The sequence below is a fragment of the Rhinichthys klamathensis genome, unplaced genomic scaffold, assembly GCF_029890125.1.
Source record: "Rhinichthys klamathensis goyatoka isolate OS25496 unplaced genomic scaffold, OSU_Roscu_1.1 h1tg000007l_1, whole genome shotgun sequence".
Classification (NCBI taxonomy): Eukaryota; Metazoa; Chordata; class Actinopteri; order Cypriniformes; family Leuciscidae; genus Rhinichthys; species Rhinichthys klamathensis.
Window position 1 is genome coordinate 1,396,888 of NW_026606560.1, and position 21,969 is coordinate 1,418,856.

General features: G+C 38.6%; 1 protein-coding gene across 6 annotated transcripts in view; it reads right to left on the bottom strand.

The window, feature by feature from the left end:
* mast2 (microtubule associated serine/threonine kinase 2) overlaps positions 1-21,969 on the bottom strand; it is a 178,388-nt gene that overhangs the window by 127,078 nt on the left and 29,341 nt on the right. For 5 of the 6 annotated variants that reach the window (XM_056259319.1, XM_056259286.1, XM_056259268.1 and 2 more), the window contains exons 2-3: positions 4,537-4,684; positions 542-687 (exon numbers count right to left, since the gene is read on the bottom strand). In XM_056259319.1, the coding sequence (XP_056115294.1) occupies positions 542-687; positions 4,537-4,684 (294 nt within the window). The remainder of the gene's footprint in view (positions 1-541; positions 688-4,536; positions 4,685-21,969) is intronic. The other variant, XM_056259260.1, reaches the window with a different exon arrangement.

Genomic DNA, 21,969 nt, shown 5'->3' on the forward strand with positions numbered 1-21,969 from the left:
ACACCTAATGCTGCTTTGAGTGCTTTCTATCTGCCTTTTGAAATTACTGATGCACAATGAAAGTAAGGATCAATACAGATTATCCGTGACAATGTGACCTGACTCAGAGAGTAAATTTGCATTTGTAAGCTACTGTATCCTAGTCATGCATCATAAGTTGCATCAATGGCAGTTATTTAACATTTAGTCCTTGTGAATTGTCAATGCTCAGGTGTGTAGACAGGATGCAAAATTTTGCCACACATATTTTATCACATTTTATAATGTTTGTCACCACATAGTTCTGGAAGGGGGGGGGGGGGGGGAGTAGTATGCCAGATAAAACTTATGATAGCCATTTTACCACTGAGGGTCTGACTATTATTTTTACAAATCGATTTAAACCAAGTATTATGTGACGGTGCCTTGTAAAATTATTTACAAGCTCCATTTTTTTATCATCAAATCTACACATTTCCACTTGCATTTTGGGTAATTTTGGACCCTTTGTTTGTTTGTGTTGGATGGAAACAGATAGAGGATGTGCTGCATGTGCACTTACCAGTCCCGCAGTGAGAGAGGGGGCAGACTGGCCAAAGGACTGACTCCTCATGCGGACCAAGTTATTGGGTTCTCCTGCGTGCTGCTGCCAGGCCAGCTGACTCACTCCACCATGCATGCTGCTGGACAGAGGCAGAAGCTGCTTTCCTGTGGCACACCAGAGAAACACAGAATCAGGACATGGTCTGTACTGTATACATGTCTGCATTCTGTGGTTAAGAACCAAATCAAAGCCAAGCTACAGATTCTCTGATAGCTCATCTATTTAAATCTACATCTTTTATATAATGTGAACAAAGTTCTGCAGTATTTCTATTTCTAATCACTTATTAAATGTAAGCAAATTTGTGGTATTGATCCACTTAATGTACCCCTATTAATGGTTATCTTCTAAAGATTCCTGATTGTGTTTTGAAGGTATCCTACAGTAGGTTTACATGCATTCAAGGTCAGAAAATATTATTTTTCTCATAATTGCAATCACCTCTTTTCTCAGTGTCTGAAACAGTTCCATCAATAATTCAGTCTCTCTAAACTAGTGCTGCCGCGATTAGTCGACTTAGTCGACGTAATCGACCATGCAAATTAGTCGACGGCAATTTTTTTAGTCGACGTGTCGTTTTACTATTGATCCCTATTTATTTTTGGTCTCCCGTCACAAACGGCTCACTGTAATTCACCTCCACACACCAGTCTGTGCGCCGTGCGCGCCCTGCTGGTTTATCTGCTATCATTTTCCTTCACGTTCCCGCCGGCCTTCACTGCTTTGATATGAAAAATTGCGGAGGCAGGTGACGGAGCTTTCACAGTGGGCTCGTTTGCTGCGGTCCGAGTCCGAGCGCGAGCGAGATTGTTCCCGGCGCCCCCCGCAGCGTTGGTCTGGTTTCACACTCAATTCTATCGAACCCTGTTGAGTTTGCGTGCATCTTATGCCATCGCAAACGTGCACGGCGTATGATAGAAAACAGAACGCGGGTCAATATATTGTGTTTTTCAAACGGACTCTTTTGAGGAGACAATGGATTTCCAAATGTGTTGCCCTGATTGCACTCGCAATGCGCGAATACACTAAAGACTCAACTCTCGCGTATCCAAGGTAAATCATCAACACTATCATCCCTTACATGTGTTTTATTTAACTAAATGCATCATAATCAGCTAAAACGCATGGAGAGGTTACTTAACTTCCTGAACAAGCGCTCCCGAGTCCGTGTTGCTTTCACATTCACGCGAACCGCGGCAAGGGCCCGCCATGTACGCAGGTGTAAACGCGAGCTACATAACTGCGTGCCTGCCTGCTTTCAGCGCGACTCATAGTGGGCTAGTCCAGACTCTTTCAATTCAATTCCAATTTATTTGTATAGCGCTTTTCACAGAAAATGCATTGCATCTACTTTACTATTCAGAGTGATGTTATCAGTTATGCTTTTCAGAAATGTACATAAATTAATCATTATTAGCTTACTGTTCATTTTTTAAGGCAGAAGAAAGAGCTAATTTAAGTAATACATTCATGTTTGTTATTAGAGGATTAGATTAGGACTCTGACTAATATGGTATAGCCTAATGGAAATGCAGATACTTAATGCTTAGATTGTTAATACATAATGTTTTTGAACAGGTTACATTTTATGTTTTGGCCCTTCAGTTGAGTTAAAAATAAAATGGACACAATGAAATAAACACTTGATTTTTTTTTTTAATTAGTTGTTTAGATTAGTCGACTAATCGAAAAATTAGTCGAAAGATTAGTCGTTAGAAAATTAGTCGTTAGTGGCAGCACTACTCTAAACCCCGCCTTTCCAAGAGTGTACTCTCTACTCTGCTCTGATTGGTCAGATGGCCCAGTCTGTTGTGTTTGGTATATCGCTTACATCGCCTCGGAAATAAAATGATCATTACCATATCTGAATTTCAGCTCAGGAGGTTTCCTCAGCACTTCTATACACAGTGATAAAGAACAGTAATGATAGTGTGGGTTTTACCATATCAATTTGAGATCAAGTCCTTGTCCACGCAAAGTGGATTTACTTTCGCAGCACAGAAAAACAGCATCTTCTCAACATGTCGACAACACAAACCAAAATCTTCCAGGCCTCAGCTACAACTACAGTGTCTGAGGGCGGGTGAAAGTAGACATTGTTTGAGGGCAGCCAATGAAGACCATAGGTGGACATTATACAAATTTGTTACAAACCTGTTTGAGCGGGGAGTAAAACTGGAATTATGATGACTCGTTTCAGGGAGTTCGGTTCAGAATCGGTTCTTTCTTTTGTGAGACAATAACTCTTTGATCTTTGATCTTTGCAGACCTTTTACATTCACAAACAGCTATATTACACACTAAATAAAAGGTAATATCCAAAAAATCACATGTTCTTTCTTCTATTGAACAACAAGATGTTCTTTGGATCAATCTCAAATCATGCTGGAGAACATGAACATTTTCTTTACACAAAATCCTGGAGTCTTTTAAAGGGTTAGTTCGCCCATTTAAGACATGAAGTTGTATGCAATCCTTACCAGCACTATAGTACATACACACTGACCCACTCTGTTGTCACCTCCCTGGTCAGAGTTCTGTCCGCTGGAAGTTTTTCAATAAAGTACTCCCGGTTATTTTCCGGGGCCACAAAACTGTGCTTTTTACGTGAAAAAAATGATTTGCGTTTCAAAGCTTGATTAATTTACCACACAAAAAACACGCCGGTCAAAATTCACACCTCAGTTTTAATCGGCACTATTTTCGATCCATTTCTATCAATCCGCGCTGCTGTCAACGTCAACAGTGCACACGTTCCGATCGTGTGATTTTTTTTTCCCAAACCACTTCAGCGGAAATCCCGCCCTGCAGCTGATTCTAAAGTTGTCATTGGTCATGTCAATCACTGTACAGATTGCCTACACCAAACACTGATCCCTAAACCTACCCGTCACTGTAACCTAAACCAATGAAATCGGCTGCAGGGCGGGATTTCGTGGTTTGGGAAAAAAAAAATCACGCGTTCCGATCAGCTGTTCCATAGTGTTTACACAATCGATTGACAACGACGTAAAAAGTATTAAATTAACAATGGTGCGAACTTGTAAATTCCCAGGCTGTGACCACAATTGTGCCGGGATCAAAGTTCAGATTCCATCGTTTTCCTGTTTCGAATATAACTATGAGACAGCTTTGGCTGGTTGCCATCGGCTACTCTGCGGGAGCTAAAATATCCAGAATAAAGGATTTTCGTGTGTGTAGTGCTCACTTCAGCGAAGACGATCCCCAACCAAGGAGGAAAAGGAAAATTAAAGAGTTTTGCTGTACCAGTACCACGGGTAAGCTCTATTTACTAACTTTATGATTAAACTGATGTTTAGACTCCATTATAAAACACGTGAAAAGATGTCTAATATAAAAACAGCTATAGGGATATTGGTACAATTTGCTGAGAAAACTATTTGATTGAACACACACACAATTGAGGTTTTGTGTTGCAATCAATAACATTGTCGTTGTGCTAAAATTACTTTCATCATCTGATCCGTCTGGCATTGTGCTAAAATTGGTTTCATCATCAGAAGTTTCGCAGTCAGACATGTTGTCAGCGAGTCGCGCTATCAACAGCTGATCGGAACGTGCGCACTGTTGACGTTGACAGCAGCGCGGATTGATAGAAATGGATCGAAAATAGTGCCGATTAAAACTGAAGTATGAATTTTGACCGGCGTGTTTTTTGTGAGGTAAATTAATCAAGCTTTGAAACGCAAATAATTTTTTCACGTAAAAACGCACAGTTTTGTGGCCCCGGAAAATAACCGGGAGTACTTTATTGAAAAACTTCCAGCGGCCAGAACTCTGACCAGGGAGGTGACAACAGAGTGGGTCAGTGTGTATGCACTATAGTGCTGGTAAGGATTGCATACAACTTCATGTCTTAAATGGGCGAACTAACCCTTTAAGCAAAAGGGGGACATACAAACTACTAGGGAAAGTCATTTGAGGTGTCTCACCGGTGAGGACGCCAGCCATACTGCTGCGTCGGGCTCTGCCGTCATCCTGACTGAGCTGCCGCTGCAGTTTGGTCTTTCCTGCAGCAGGAGACAGGTCGGGGTTACTCAGCTTCCTGAACAGCAGGGGAGGCGGTGCCGGCAGCTCCTGCTGAAACACACATAGATTCGTTTTTTCCTCTTTTCAATGACAAACAAGCACACACAAACGTTTTTAACATGCCACTAAAGTGACTATTGAACTTCAGAATATATGAATTAGATGAATAGAAAAAGATGCTGCTGTACAGTTGTATAGTTACACCCAAGGCCAATAAGTTCACAGAGTCAACTCAAAAGCGATAAAATTGATTTAAAAAGCTGCTTCTTCCACACTGTGGCACTGCATCACAGTCACACAGTAAATAATAAATCTCAAAACAAGGAATTGCTGCCAAGATGCGATTGGGTGAAATAATCCATTCATTGCCATTCTTTAACGATTCTGAATCAATCCAAATTCAGAAATTCAGAATACATTTATATACAAGCACATACTAAATAGACAGCTTATCCATTCGAGATTTACAAATTTGTGTCTAGCGAAATGCAAACAAGCACCATCCAGGAGTGAATGTTGCTAAGTTTATTCAATTTATAGATATTCTACAAATTTTTTCAAATGTAACTGAGCTAGAATGCAAAAGGGCAACGTAGTAATCTAATAAAAGAAAATTAAAAGGAAATAAATTCAGTGTTTTTCATTTTTAAAGTTAAAGGCAACATGGAATAATGCAAAAATATACAACAAATTTGTTTTGCAAAGCAGAATAATTAATCAGAAAAAAACATGTGAATCAGAAATTAAATTGTGACTCCCAGAATCGGATTGAATCATGAGGTGCCTAAAATCATTACATTAATAAACCACTAAAACTACAACAACAAAGTGAAGCTGTCATCAACACAAGAATTATGAAGACAAAAACAATCAAATTTAAGAGGTAAAAAATGTGGGCCCAAAATGAGAGCCAAATAACTTCTTTAAAGACGCCTGCAGATTCATTCATACTCGCTGTGTTCTTCATCAGGATGGGAAACAGACGTTGCCATGGAAATCTGGCAAGAACCCTGCACTGGTCACATCCTCTCTGTGGTGTCACGAAATTCCAGAAACATCTGGAAGGCCTGTTTGTATTAAATACGCAGTGCTCATAAAACCACACCACACCGTTCAAAAGTAAAAAGCCTCAAAGCAAACAGTGTTGTCACTAGCTCACACACACACACAGAGTGAAAAAACAAACCAAACACAATCCAACCAGTGACCACTGGAGACACACACAAAAAAATGACCCTGAAAGAAAACAAAGGGCTACAAACAAGTTTCACAAATCACACTCAAATTCATTCACCACCACTCAAAAGTTTGTAAGTAATTTAAAAAAGTGAGAGAAATTACTATTTTATTCAGCAAGGATGCATTGATCAAAAGTGACATGTTTTCAATATTGATAACAAGAAATGTTACTTGAGCACCAAATCAGCACAATAGAATGATTTCTGAAGGATCATGTGCCACTAAAGACTGGAGTAATCGATGCAACACGATCGATGCAGAAAATCAATCCCGAAACTTTTGAATGGTAGTGTACATTAACTCACATTCAGAAGCAACACATTTTTTTGCTTCACAACACAAACACAATCCTCTGCATCCCTTACCTTGTGCATGTTTAAGTGTTCTTTCTTTTCTTTTAATTTATAGCAACAAAGGTTCAGACAAAGCTACATCTTTAATATGCTTTAAGCCCCTAAAGTGCAGCTAAATTTACAGCAAAAACCATACATTTACTCCACACAGCTATAACCGTCGTCAAGCAAGTGCACACTTAATCAAATGACAGGCTAGAAGATGCAGCCGTTGAGAAGTCCTGCCTGAGATGACAGTATCAGATTGCGTTGAGGGAGGGTGGGGGGTGACCATGACGTCAGTCTGGATTCCCAGGGCTAATCAGATGAGGATCAGGGACACCGGTGAATACACGTGAGACTCTCACCTGCCTCTGTACAAGCATTGCAGTATGGCTTAAACATTAGCCGCTTTTCCACTGTCAGCAGTACGAGCCAAGGCAAACAACGTGCTGGGTAGGGCCAATAGCCTCGGACCTCAACTAGGGCTGTCGGCTGTCACGATAACCGCAATATTGTAATACCGTATTACTGACAACCCCAGCTGCTCCCGACGAGCTAGATGGCGCCTTGCATGGCAGACACCGCCGTCGGTGTATGAATGAGTGAGTGGATGGGTGAATGTGAGGCAAATATGTAAAGCGCTTTGTAGGGCTGTAGTCAACCAAAGAAATCCTTAGGCCCTGTCCCATACCCACACTTGCGCCCTTGTGCCCCTCAATGCGCGTTCTCGCTAAGGGGTGCAAGACCGTAGGGTGTCCCGATCCTCTAATAGTGTTCTCCAGGGGTGTACATAAGGGCACTTAATGCACCCCTTTCGCAAGTGCGCATCAGACCTCACTTTGCTGTGGGATATTACCCAGAATCCTTGTAGTGTTGTGACGTTCCGGGAGCGGAAACTCCGAAGATAAAGGAAGCCGGTATGGTGAAGTGTTTTTCAAGGCCGCAAAATTTAAAAATATTAGTGTTATCGTGTCACGAAATGTAGTTTTAAGAGTTTTTCAGTTGAGAATATAGCCTAGTTGTTTAAAGCTCAAATCTGTGGTTTGTTTATAAAGATAGCGCCTATTTAAAATTTTGATCTGACTTTTTCGGAGTTCCAGGGATCAGCGGGCGCACAGCGCTCATGTACCCCGCCTGGAACAGCCTTACCTTGGCTAGTCATTCTGACAATTCCCGCGGGCTCTGTGTCTAGTGGTTAAACATGAGCTATAAATCGGCTTGTGTATATCTAACAGGCGATCTTTGGTCTCATTAATCTATGATTTGTTCCCTGGCAAATCGTTTTGGCTGAGGGGAAAGTGAAGTTTCATAACTTTATATATTTATGCTATTTAACTGTAATGTTGTAACGTTAGCCTGTTGACTTATGTTTGACTGAATCTTTTAACTTGCTTTATTTCTTGACTTATATAGCTTCTTATACTTTTTAGGCTACTTATAATTTAATAATGGCTATTATTGATCAATAAAACTGAAATTTAACAAAAAGAGACAGGGTTATGTCATTTTATTTCATATAGCCTATGTAAGACTTTTAATATAGCCTTAGCCTATATATAATATATCACCAACACGTCATGTATTTTTTCATGTATGGGATGGGAAGAATTTCATATATCAATTTCCATAATAACAGAATTAAAATTGCATTTCGAATCGCTGTGAATACGGTAAGGCAGTATAAACTCAGGTAAACCCCAATCACAATTTATCTTAGCCAAAAACTGCTTTAATATTAATAACATTAACAGAAAGGTTGGTAGCTAAGAGTAAAAAAATATTTTATTTTTTTTCATTCAAAGGATTGTGTCATGTTACAGCTATTATAAGCAGCACACACATTAGCCAAATGAATGGTGTTTGCTCTCCTGATCACAACAGAAGTGACGTGTGCAAAACTGTCCCAATTCTGCTCTTCACAGCTTTGGGCCCTTGCGCACTTACTCCGCTAAGTGAACTTTCAACAAGTGTCCACTTCCAGGAAGGCCTTAGGGCTCAAGTGAGAATTGGGACTGGGCCTTAGTCGACCAAAGTCTTGTCCTGCGCAGTAATTAGTCGACAAAAAAAAAAAAAAAAACGCGATGTTTTGATTTAACATTTTTTAACAATTGTCATAGAGCATTTATAAAACAACAACGAAAAAAACATAAAAAAACACCTAAAACTATAATAATAATACAATTCTTTGAAAATTAAGTGATTTTTTTTTAAACTGCAAGTGAGGTGCTCTGTCTGTAACAGTCACAATCGCGCACCTGACCACAGCACACGCTACAAAAAAATATAACTGCTATCTGCCACAATGAAAAATCCTAACAAAAGCTCTCGTTTATACAGGCTGTATATTCTTCTTTACTTTCAAAGCTATGGGTTAACTTTTGTCCAGCCGATCCAGGAGTTTTAAAACAAACACACACAAAAAACCAAAGAGCCTAAAAACAATCCTAATAATAATAGGCTGTATTGTAGGACCGCATATAGGTTTATTTTCGTTTTGTTACATTATTTAGGCTATTTTCAAATGCGTCAAGTGTACAAATAAAAACAAAAACATATCAAGAAAACACAATCTATTGAGTCAGCATGATAAAGCCGTTAAAGGGACTGCTCACGTCTTTTGCGCGCTCAAGTTCGATTTCAAATGTAGGCGCGCGGTGTGCGCGCTCATGATGGAAGCAACGCGGTCGCGGTGCGACGGGCTCTTTTTTTCCACGCCGCATCGAGATAAAAACATATAGTGTATAAAAACCGAAACAAGTAGCGTTGTAACTGAATGAATACAGCTAAACTACCTATCCCTTACTGAGCACGAAGCAGCAGCGCAGCCAGCCACAGGTGCGAACCGAGTGTTCTATGTGTGTGCGCTAAACTGTGGCGCTGTTACAAAATAGCCTAAATAAAAGCATTTAAAGTTGGGGATAAACCATAGGCTAATTATATTTAGAATACAGTAATATATAATTGAAAATTTCTTTCTATTGGTAAAAAAAAAAAAAATGCAACTGGTCGACCAATAAGAATGTCAGTCGACTAAGACGGCATCGACCGATTAGTCGACTAAGCGACTAAAGTTGACAGCCCTAGCGGTTTGGTGGCCATTGGGTCTGTGAAAGCGCTATATAAATGCAGCCCATTACTGACAAGCCAACCACAGAGGAATGCAAGCAACCACAGAAACCGTGAAATTCATGCACTTCGCATGTGTATTGAATGTTAAATAAGTTATTGATAAGATTCTGTTTACCATGGTGATTTGTACAGAGGCTCCTTGGATTTGCACATAAAAGCCTAAACAGTGACAGTGTATGAGAGAGAGAGATCGACTGAGCGTGTGCACTTACCCGACTGTCTTTCAAGTCATATATATTCAAGAAAAGGTTGCCATCCAAGGAAAGTGAAATCTTTGTTGTATCATCCTTTCAACGTTTAAGGGTATTTCCCATGAATGACATCAGCTTCAGCGTTGCCCGTGCAGCGCATTGCTGCTCTGCCGAGCCTTGTAAAAGTGGTGAGTGAAAATAATTTCAACAACTTGTTTCATTACATCTTTGAATGAATCACACGTTTTTTAACATGTTTGTTGAATTAACCGTTTATTGACCCACTCAAAAACAGTCCCTTGTAACAATGTTACTGTGCTGAGTGACAGCCTGTCTAGAATGTGCAGAGATGAGCAATGCTAAAAACTGGTGAAATATCAGCAGAAAGCCTCTCGTCAATCGAGATTCGAGGATCAGAACTAACTGTTATACAACAATAGCCTAATGAGCTTATTGTCAGGTTTATGTTCTGTTATGTGGCCCCTTATTTTGACATTCTCTTCGGTTTAATTCACTTTCTGTTTCAGCGCTCGGTTTAATTGGTTACTGAATATGTCCTCGTTTTCGTGCCCGCTGACCACATTGTAACACTTATTTACATAGCAAAATGAAATGCATATAAATAAATTAAAATAAATAAATAAATGGCGATAATACCGCATATTGCGCTATTTGGGCCACTTATTTAGTCGCGCCTGCTTCCATTTTCTTGAGATCACAGGAATGCACAAAACAACTTCATTAAGGCTTTTAATTTAAGTCCAAAGGCTTACACGTTTAGATAAATAAAATATCATGTTTACATCACATTTCTTTAGAAAAAAATTGCATTTCTATTAATTTTCCATGAAATGATGCGGTCTGAGAAGGTTTGAGGAGCGATCTCTCCTGTCTCACTATACTGTTATCCTTTCAGCCAGAGCAACAGAGGGAGCTCACAAGCAGAAGACAGGAGTTATACTCCGATTAACTCACAATCACATGTGTAATTTTTGACATGCAGATGCAGAAGTCCAGTATCAACAAAGGCACAGGGAAAAGACAGAGGAAACATGAAGCCAAATAAATACATGATTATAACCATATATGGTTTGTTTTAGATCTTCAAGCAGTCTCTGGTATTTTCCTTTCCATAATTTTATGTATTTATTATTGCAATGGTTAGCATAAGCAGCCTTCAGCATCGCATATAAATATATTTCTGCCTCATATGGTGATCAGAATCCCCATCGGATTGCAATCAGAAGTTATTTCAGAAAATTGCTGGTGTCTGAACTCTGAAAGTGAGTTTTGAGCTAAAATTATTTTAAATGTCTTCAATGTTGAGGTCAGCGCAGCGGTAACCTGATATGAAAAATCTCCTGATTAAGTTAACTCCATCTTTGTTCATGACCACTCCCCTCAAGACCCAGTTGGCCTGCTTTTGACCAAGGTATTCGGCAGGCCAAAAACACCAGGCCATTGGCCCAGAGGATGAGGCCCGATTAAACCCTGGAAGTGACAGTACGCGACTGACCCTGGCACACACTACGCTCGCTAAGTTTTGGCCCGATAATGGAAAGACAGCTCTTTGTTCTGATGGCACAAGCAAGCAGCACTTAGGCCAGTGGATACTACATTCTGGAAAGAGTGGAAGAATGTGAACTAACTAGTATTATGATTGACAGCTGTAAAAAGAACTCAAGCATGTTTGCACATAGCTGAGTAATTAAAGATGTGTAGAGGGCAGAAAGTAAGTGCACTTAAAAGGTATCATTCATGTAAAAATGACAATTGTCCTTCAAAAAGACTTTCTTCTGTTCCAAGCGTAACTCAAGTATAATTTGCTTCTGTGCAACACTACCGTTCAAAAGTTTGGATCAGAAAGATTTGTATGTGTTTGCAAGAAGTCTCTTATGCTTTACCAAGGCTTCATTTATTTGATCAAAAATACAATATAATCATCAGGGTTTCCGGCCGGGAAAAAAATGAAATGTCCGACAAAATTAAATCTCTCCGGTCAAATTGTCCGATTAAAATTGCGTAATAATCCCGCCCCCCCTAACTCAATATGAATTTGAGAATAAGCCTAAAATGTATAAAGCAAAAATACACCGACCTTTGGCTATGTTATAAAGGACCAGGCTCTGCCGTTTGAAAGTTATTAAACATCGCATGCTGCATTTCAAATAAAGCGCACGCCTAAAACGGCTGTAATATAGACCTAAACAACGAACGATTGAGTGAGACGTTTCAAATATGGCCAGGCCCAGGCAGGCTAGCCCTAAAAGAACACTCCACCGTTTTTTTTTTTTTTATTGGGGTTATTCACGGTCTCCCCTACATTTAGATAGGTGGGCAAATGCATGTTTGGAAGCAGGCGAAGCACTGCTATGGGCGCAGAGATATCACGCAACACCGGAAATAAAGCTTGCCACAAATAACCGGTGAAAGTAATGATTATGCATGAAACATTTGAATTATTGATAAATTGATAAAGTTGACGATGCAGACTCGCCATCTTCGCATTAGGGGACGCGCCTATAGAGAGAAGTGTGCACGCGCCGACGCCTCCGTGTCCTGATTAGCCTATAATGTCCACTATATTTGCTTCTTATTTATTAATCCAGGCAAACTTGTTGACGAAACATTGATTAAAATTAATATACAATTTATACAAAACGAAATTTTCAAGCAAAAATAATATTCGAAGATCACTGGGTTGATTATTATTCGAAAATCGCACCCCTCCACCACATGCACGCACACATGCATTAGACTACACACCAGAGCATGTGAGAAAGGAGCGGTGTGACGCTTATTATAAGTTAAAAAACTAAACATACGTTTCATATTTATAAATAATATAATGTTAATATTTTTTTATTTAATCTATGTTGATTAGGCTATATGAAAAGGGAACCGCATGAGATGAGTAAGATCATAAGATGACATAGGCCTATATATCGGAAAACATTTGGAATTGGTCAGACATGATTTTGACCACTTATTTAGTTTTGTTTTGTAGAAAGCCTTTCTTTAAAGTTTATTTCGTTTTGTACAATTGTATCTTCATTTTAATCAATGTTTCATCAACAAATTTGCCTGGATTAATAAATAAGAATTGCATTTCTCTCTCTAGGCGCGTTCACTACTGCGAAGATGGCGAGTCTGCATCGTCAACTTTATCAATTTATTAACAATTCAAATGTTTCAAGCATAATCATTACTTTCGCCGGTTCTTTGTGGCAAGCTTTATTTCAGGTGTTGCGTGATATCTCTGCGCCCAAGTAGCAGTGCTTCGCCTGTGCTTCGCCTGTGTAGAGTCTCCGCAACGGCGATAGATTGAAACGCGCGTCCGAGTGAAGATTGCGCAACTCGCGCAGCGCGTCCTCCATGTAACTGATAGCAGCGGACACGAGCGCTCAGCTTGATTTAAAAAACAACTGATTTTAGCGCTAGATCTCTTATTTAATAGCGAACTAAATGAATGATCTGCTAGTTAACTGGAGATGTTTTATTTATTTGTATTAGGTACATCCGTGCCTCAATGTTTCAAAAAGTGAATGTGTGTGAAACAAAAACAATTGGTGTTAATTGACGCCAATCGGATGTTCATGTTTTTTTCCGTCTATTTGAAAGTTAGGCTAATAATAACATGTTGCATTCTATACGCCTGATTATGTCATTTTTTAAGTTACATAGCCTGCCTCCAGTTTTCCTCAACTTGACTAATTAAGAGGCGATATTTGACCGGCATATCATCAAAATGTCCGTTCAACGAAACCTCTGCCGGTCACTTTGACCGGCACCATTTTTTTCTAGCGGAAACTCTGATAATCATTCATATTGTGAAATATTATTACAATTTAAAATAACTAAATAGCTTTCTATTTTAATATTTTTTTTTAATACAATTTATTCCAGTGATGACAAAGCTGAATTTGCAACAGCCATTACTCCAGTCTTCACTTCTGTCATATGATTTTTTACAAATCATTCTAATATACTGATTTGGTGCTCAAGAAATATTTATAAAAAAAACTGTTGTGCTGCTAAATATTTTTGTGGAAACTGAGATAAAAAAAAATCTAAATTCGTTGGTAACTAGAAAGTCCAAAAGAACTTTGTCATTTTTGGAGTTTGATAGCATTCATCATTTACCGTATTGAAAATTCAGTAAAACGTCTCCTTTTGTTTTACTTTTTTTTTTTTTTTTTTTTATGAACCGCTCCTTTAAACACCTCTGTTTGCATCAGCATACATTGCTTTTCAGTCAACATGCTTTGACAGAGTATGAAAGGGAAAACCACACAGTTAACTCATGACCTCAGAATCTAGAGGCCTTAATGACTCTCTAGTGAACGCTGAATGTTTATACCCAGCTCACGTTGTACACTTGTGGCTGGGCTAATTTCACTTCCCCAGATGTTTTTCCACAGGTCTCCTCTAATCAATCTCTCCAGCCCACTCTCACATCTAGGCATTTCTCTCCATTTAGACCCAATCAGACTGACTGATGGCAGCTCACTGCTCATGCCTCAGGATGGATCTACAATATAGTAAAGAAAGATCACTGATCACCGATAAAGACAAAAGGAAAAGCATTGGCTTATCACTGGAGATGCCTGATTGGTGATTGGGTTCAGTCTGATTAACAAAAAGTTTAAGAATGGACTCATGTTAAGGAGGATATGACATAAGAGGATAAGTTAGAAGAACTCATAAAATCTTCTGGATTGCATCTGTATATCAGCAGTTCAAGGTAGACTCTTATTTAGTAAGTATATTAAAACTAGGGCTGTCAACGTTAACGCATGCGATTGATTCAAAATCCTTAACGCGTTAAAATAACGCATTTAAATTACTGAAGCAAGTGAAATTGTGTCATTAACAAAACTTCATACAGCTAAATGATCTGGTTTATGCCTCTCTAAAGGGAACTGACTATTCAGAAAAGCCCTGCGTTGCCATTTATAAGCCCTGCGTTGATTTGTGTACAGCAGTACCCAAAGAAACCCTATATCGCAGCTGTTCCATAAGCGCCACCTACTGTCGAAGAGTAATTTTGCATTTTCATTCAGTCCGTCTGCCGTCAGAGAATTCTGCACCGAATTTGAGAGATCAGCCCGCGAGTATCTTTTCTAAGTTCGCTCTGCGCTGTCTAGTATTGCTCCAAGCTGCTGATAAACGGTCCACGCAGCTCAAACCTGTAATGCGGGTTCGTTTCCTTTGTCGTTTGATGTTTCTCATATGCAATATGATAATAGTTGGGCAACGAGGTGGTGTCATCAGTGCGACCTCTAACAAAATTTAGTCGCACCGGCCATTTGATCGGAGTCTGGAGTGGTGCGATTTACCGCTATTACATTTTTTTATCTATTGACAGTCCTAATTAAAACTAGATAGATATAATAAAATACAATACATGGAATAATGTCCATCCAGCTGGTTGTTTTCACAGAATAAACCCCTTCAGGTTGATGCAAGACCCAATAACAACTGACTGGATGTACACTATCCCTGTATTGTATTGTATTGTATTGTATTGTATTGTATTGTATTGTATTGTATTGTGACTGTCAATAGATAATTTTAATAGTGATTATCACAGAATAAACCCCGACAGGGTGATCAGGACCCGACGCGAAGCATGGGGGTCTTGCATCAGCCTGAAGGGGTTTATTCAGCGATAACAACCGGCTTAATACTCCGCTTATTACACTGCTACTTGCCACATAAGGTAATAATTACACAAAATTTTGAACTGAGTAGAAATATTTTTAGCATGCGGCAGGTTCAAACTAGGCAGACATTTAAAGGATACGGTACAGTCATAACACTTATTACACAGCATTTCGCCACATAAATATTTATGATGATGAGAGATATTGATTTGAGATTAATCGGTTTACTAAAATGTGTTATATTTAAACCATCAACAATATACAGCCATACACATGCAGACAGAAGTGTGAAATGCGACTGTGTGGATGTGACGGGAAAAAAAAATTAGGGAGTTTCATCTGAAACTAAACATGTCGTAGGCTAAGTAGCACACCGATTTTGTTTATTGCACAAAGCATCAATAAATGCTAAATATTAACATTAAAAAATAGCTAAATTCCTGCTAACTGAACTGTCGATTTGATAGTGAGGAAAAGGAAAGTGAGTCATTTCTTCTTAGCTCCCGAGTCTGATGAGGAAACAAAACATGCCACAGGCAAACATGCCAACCGCAGACCTAACAAAACTAATTGGTTAGTTCCTACGATGTCATCCTCTAGTGCCATGCCACCAGCCGGACCTTTGCCCCGGAGAAGCTAGGATTACAGAGCAGTGATGACTTCACTTCAGAGTCCAAGTGTAATGTTGCCATGCTTCTGTTGGTTTATAGAAAACCCTGAACTAATCCACAGACAGAGTAGCATTAATGCAAGAGTAACTCCATCAGGATCAAGTAGGAGCCCAGAGAGATTACTTAAAACCAGATCTCTCTGATTTCCATTCAACAGTTAAGTTTCATCTTAGTTTAAAATGTATTGAGGGATTTTTAATTGTGTTAAAAACAGCTATGTAGCTATGACTGCTGACAAAACAAGCTGAGGTGCTGACTTTGGGGTATGGGGGTGGAGCTTCTGGGAATAGTATGCATGCACCCGCATGCCAATCTTGCAGTAATTCTACAGGTTTTATTTAGTAGTTATGATCTAAAAGGGGAGGAAAACACTAATGCTCCTTAAGATTAATTAAAGGCCATAACAAGGGAATAAAATAAAATTTAATAAAAAAAATGTAAATAAAAATCAAGCCCTGCCTTAAAAAGTCACACAGTATACAGTATAGTCATACCAGCAGGTCTCCCTACACACATTTTTGGTTGTGAGGTTTTCATGTCTGACTTTCTAATCAAAAAGAGGATTGGTTTGAAAGTGCCACAAGGGAAGTCAGCCTACAAATGGCTTACCGTCTGGTATAGGAGAAAATATTTTAGCACAGAAAACATTAAACAAATAACATAAAAAAAACACCTTAACAAATAAAAAATATTTAAGCTGGCATGGTGGCTAAATAGATAAGTAATTTAAGATTAAATAAATAACAGAATGAGAGAAAATGTTATGCACCTTGATTTCAGTACAGATATAACAATCCAGGTAATTACAACAACACATGAGATGCATCCAGTTTTCAGCATTAGCCTCCCTTGTGCTGCCCAGTGCTTCATCTGTGTATTTTGCTTGGGTTTACCAATGACTCATAAACTGCAATGAAATGCACGTCTTTATCTGTAATCCATCAGCTCTGGCAGAGCATTTTCAAACCTAAAAATTTGTGTCTATCCGTGATTCACTCTTCCTGGTTTTCTCTTTCCACCCACTCCTCTATCTGACTCCTGGACGCACCCTGTGGGGATAACACTGTTCCCATGAATACCAATCCCATGAATAAAACATTGCTCTAAGACACACAGGTGACACTTACAACATGTCCTTAGGCAAACAGTGACAAACAATGGATGACATAATAACACTGATGGAGGCTAAATTATTATTGAAATATTAACACTTATAAACAAAAACATTAAAAAATATGTACTCCAATTTTTTATATATATATTTATTTTGTACCCCTAAATTTAAGGCAACACATTTAAAAAAAAATCTGTTAAAAAACAAAGAAAAGATAACTGATTTCCCTGATACAGCTGATATAGTCCAACAGCCTTCAGCTACATCCACGAGGCAGAGCAGCATCCGCTGCGGTACAGAAAACAGCTCGTAAAACCAGTCAATCCCTCAGGAATACCAACATAAACACTCTCACTGCCTGGCACCCTGCCATCCTGTGATCTAAGAGCTACTGGCCTTTCTGTTTGCCCAAGCAGGTGAGGTGTGCTATATACCCGATCAGAGTCCACAGACACAGTTTAAACATTTCAAATAGGAGATAGCTGGTATTTATTTTCCACACAATGTCAGTAGCAATTCACACCAAGCAGAAGAGATTGTATTGTAGATAAACAAAATTCTGCCCCAATCAACTGCTTTCTTCTCACTTATTTCCATTTTTACATCCAGTTAAATCTATTTTTCTGACCTTCATCCTTATATAACACGACCCATTGCTTTATATAAACGTGTTGTCAAAAAATAAGAGACACCATGAAATAAACAATTATCGTGGTTATTTGGAAATTTGGATTTCTGACATCATAAACCCACAGCCTCTGAATAAAAGTTGCTGGGTAAAAAGGGCCATTTATTTTCCAGAGGGTGGAAAATGGTCATGTAAAACTACATTAAAAATGTTTTTGGTGCAAGAACCTTCAAAAATATTATAAATGGACCTAAAGGGAAAACTGAGTGATACAACCTCTTTATGATACTAACCATTTAATTTTTAAACTCAGCAGAAATTTAAAACTGTACAAATGCAGAATATCCTTTACAGTGAAAGATGATCGGGAACAATCCAAGCTGCCATGCTGCTGAAAATTAAACCTTTGGGGAAGGAACTAAAACCAAAGTATCTTTCTGAAAAAAGACAGAACTTCTGCTAACAAAACCAGCTTCAGACAGTTCATCTATTTGTTACTCTCCATTTCTTCACTTATCCAGGCACAAAATTGAAAAGAAAAAAAGTAACTGATGGCCTGAACGAACCTTACTCATCTCCGCCAGACCAGAGTAAGTAATCCTCAAATCCTCAATCTAATCCTCTCTGCCTCAACTTCCAAATGAGATGTGACTTCTCAACGTATGTGCGTGCCCACGCTTCATGTGTAATGCCTAATGTAAACGCATCCAGAAACACAATGTCCCATTAGTCAGTATGAAGTCTGTATGCTGATGTCTTCCAGATGTGCTGTAGGTATTCAAGCTCTGCTGAATGAAAGGGTGGACGTTTGTGCAGTAACTCCATGGGAATGACAGGACGATGTTCTCATTCGCTGGGGCTGTGCCAGGGTGTCGGCCCGCCTAGCCAGCTGGGATGGCCTTGAGAAGTCATTCAAGAAAAGAGTGATACTAGCATCAACGTGGAAATGCGAGAAAATATAAGGTCAAATTGCACTTGAAAAAGGCCTTGTTTTTGACAGCTATAAAGGTGTACTGTACAACATACACCCGTTCAAAGGTTTGGGGTCAGTAAGATTTTTTATATTTTGTTTAAGAAATAATACTTTTATTCAGCAAATTGATCAAAAGTGACAGTAAGGACAATTACAACTTTACAAAAGATTTCTGCTTCTCCACCATTGACGGAAATTTCCAGCTTTCCTGCTTTTCACTGTTATACGGTAGGGGGCGCTATGACACATCTTCTGAAAGAGTACAGAATCTCCTGATCAAAATACATGTGAAGAAGCAGAAACAAGCAATAGCCAAGGGGGTAATCCATCAGCCGGAAGTTGAAGCCTCGCGGGAGCCGCCATTGTAGCAGAACTTCACCTGCTGTTAGCATTCCATTGACTCCCATTCATTTTGGCGTCACTTTGACAGCGAATAACTTTACATCTGAGGCGTCCAAAGACTCCATTTGTCCATTATTTATTTCTAAGGAAACACGACAATGTATAAAAGGCTCCATTACCTTGTATCTTACATTATGGCCCCGTAGAAGCAGTTTTTGTAAAAATAGGCTAACGATTAGAGGTCGACCGATAGTGGATTTTACCGATACCGATATCTAGGTTTGACCGTACATGCCGATAACCGATAATTCAACCGATATTTTTTTTATGGATACTGGATTAAAAACAAACATCATACTCACAATAAAACAGTGCTGAACTGAAATGTGCTCAATTAAATAAATAAATATGAATATATTAAAACTTTATACAGAAAATAATTTAAACATTAAAATATTACAGGTTTCGTTAGCTATAACCTAGAAACATACGTAGATTTCATAGGTAACACTTTGCAAGTCCCATTTATAAACAAGGATGTATTAACTAGCTTTCATGAACTATATGCATAATGCAATATACCTTTTTACTGCATGTATTAATATGAGCAATACAATTGTACCTTTATCATTCATGTTAGTTCATTCATAGTACATTAACTAAGGTAATAAAAGATAAAATAAGAATTAAAACTCCATTTCAAATGCATTAGTAAATGTTGAAATTAACAAACTACCGTAACAATGAATAATTATTCTACAACTTGTATTAACCTTATTTAATGCTAAAAATGGAATGTTATTGTAAAGTGTTACCATTTCATATGATTCCAAAGAGTTGTGCTTAAAGATGGCCATTAAAATGTAATCAAGACCTGTAGTATGTATACGTAATATAGCCTATAGTCTCTCACTTTATTTGCTTCTATATTTTAGAACACTTGATGATTATCTAATCAAAATAACAAGATCTATTGTAGTGATTAAAAAGATCTTAAATCGAACGCGTTTCTGATTAGTTTACGTTTCTGTCGGCTGCATGAACATATCAATGTTGAGAAAGCAATCACGTCACTAGTTTTAAATATGCAACTTCGTTGGCTAATGAATGCATAAAAATGACCAGCCGGATAAAAATAATGCAAATAGATGGTAACAATTGCGCCATAAAACATTTGGGTCAGGTCTGCGTGTGTTTTTGTCACATTGCATTAAAGGACAACTCCGGCGCAAAATGAACCTCGGGTGTAATAACACATTGGTACAGACTAAATCGTTCCCTGAGGGGTGTAACGATACACAAACCTGATGGTTCGGTTCGTCCCACGGTTTTGAGGTCTCGGTTCGGTTCGGTTCGGTTCATTTCGGTGGGGGGGTGTAGAAAGCTAAAATTGCTTTTATTTTTTATTAAACAGTGCTTTAATGAACAAATTGTGTCCTTGTCTTTCAATTAATTCAATTACAAGTAAACGTTTCTCAAGGATAACAAAATTATCTGCTAATGCTGTAAACTACAGCTCTTACTTGCACATTACTATAACATTAAAGCTTAACAACAGAGCCTAGACTTTTAGCCTAAATGATATAATAATAATCAACACTCAAATAACAAATTGTATGAAAACATGTAAACTGCACATAAGGCAATTTTTGCATTAACATGTTTTTACTCTAATTTGTTATTGTTATATAATAATTTACACAGTTGCTGTTATTTTCAACTATTTTAAACATACATTAAATAATCAAGATATCATAAACAGGTTAAGTAAAATATAATATATAGGCTAATATATAGCATTTATTTAGTAAAAGAGTTAGCAAACCAGCAAGCTGTGGACACTGAATGACTTGCCTGAGGTAAATATAAAGCTATGTGAAAAACTAAGCGTTTTATTTGACGTATTTCCGCTGTTGAAACACTGATTGAGTGTTATGATGCCTTTCAGTAAGTATACTGTATCTTTCAACATACCTTCGGGTGTCCATTCATGTTTATTCTGTAACTGAGGAAGAGATGATCGCGCTCCGCGCTGCCGCATGCATACAGTGATATCTGTCACGCCACATCTAAGAGCGCCAAAACGGCATTTATTGTTTGCATTTCGTGATCAAATAGACATAATTTGAAAGATTACACCTTGCTTATTATCAAAAGTAACAAAACACTGAGCTTATTGCGATTATATGTGGTTAATGGTGGTTAGGCAACAGCCCTGTATTCGTTGTGTACACATAACACATGAGGTGCAATGAGCCGGGGCTGGGCGGGGCAGCAGGGGGCGGGGCGTGTTCGGTTCGCCATGAGAGTATCGCGATACGTATCGTGAGTGGTGTATCGCGGTTTTTCGGTTCGGTTCAAATATCGTTACACCCCTAATAATCGAATATAAAGAGTTTTATCTCTAAAAACAGTTTAGCTTATAACGCTAGTATATTGGGCATCGAGTAAGCAAAAAGAGATCGCTAGTTAATACCATTAACAAGGCTCAAATTAGCCCCACACTAACACGGCAGCATAATGAGTGTCCTTACATGCAAACCGAAGCATTGAGAACTTTGTAAGACAGTTTAATAAGAAGATACTTTACACAGACAGTACAGTTAGCGCATACAGACAGGAGCCATCTTGGAAAAAAGTCTCGATCAATCGAACCACGAAGGTGAGCGAACAGTACGTGTAGATATTGAAGATAAGATAAATTATATTTATTTTTTTTATTTTCTCTGTTGCGTTCAGTGCTTCTCTTATGCGCTCAGTGCTTTCTTCCGGAAACAACGGACCATATGAGATTCCAAGTCACAGTTCAGCTCACGTATCACCGTGTTCGTGGTTTGACTCATCGAGACTGTTTTCCAAGATGGGTCCTGTCTGTATGCGCTAGCTGTACTGTCTGTGTAAAGTATCTTCTTATTAAACTGTCTATACACTTACAAAGTTCTCAATGCTTCGGTTTGCATGTAAGGACACTCATTATGCTGCCGTGTTAGTGTGGGGCTAATTTGAGCCTTGTTAGTGGTATTAACTAGCGATCTCTTTTTGCTTACT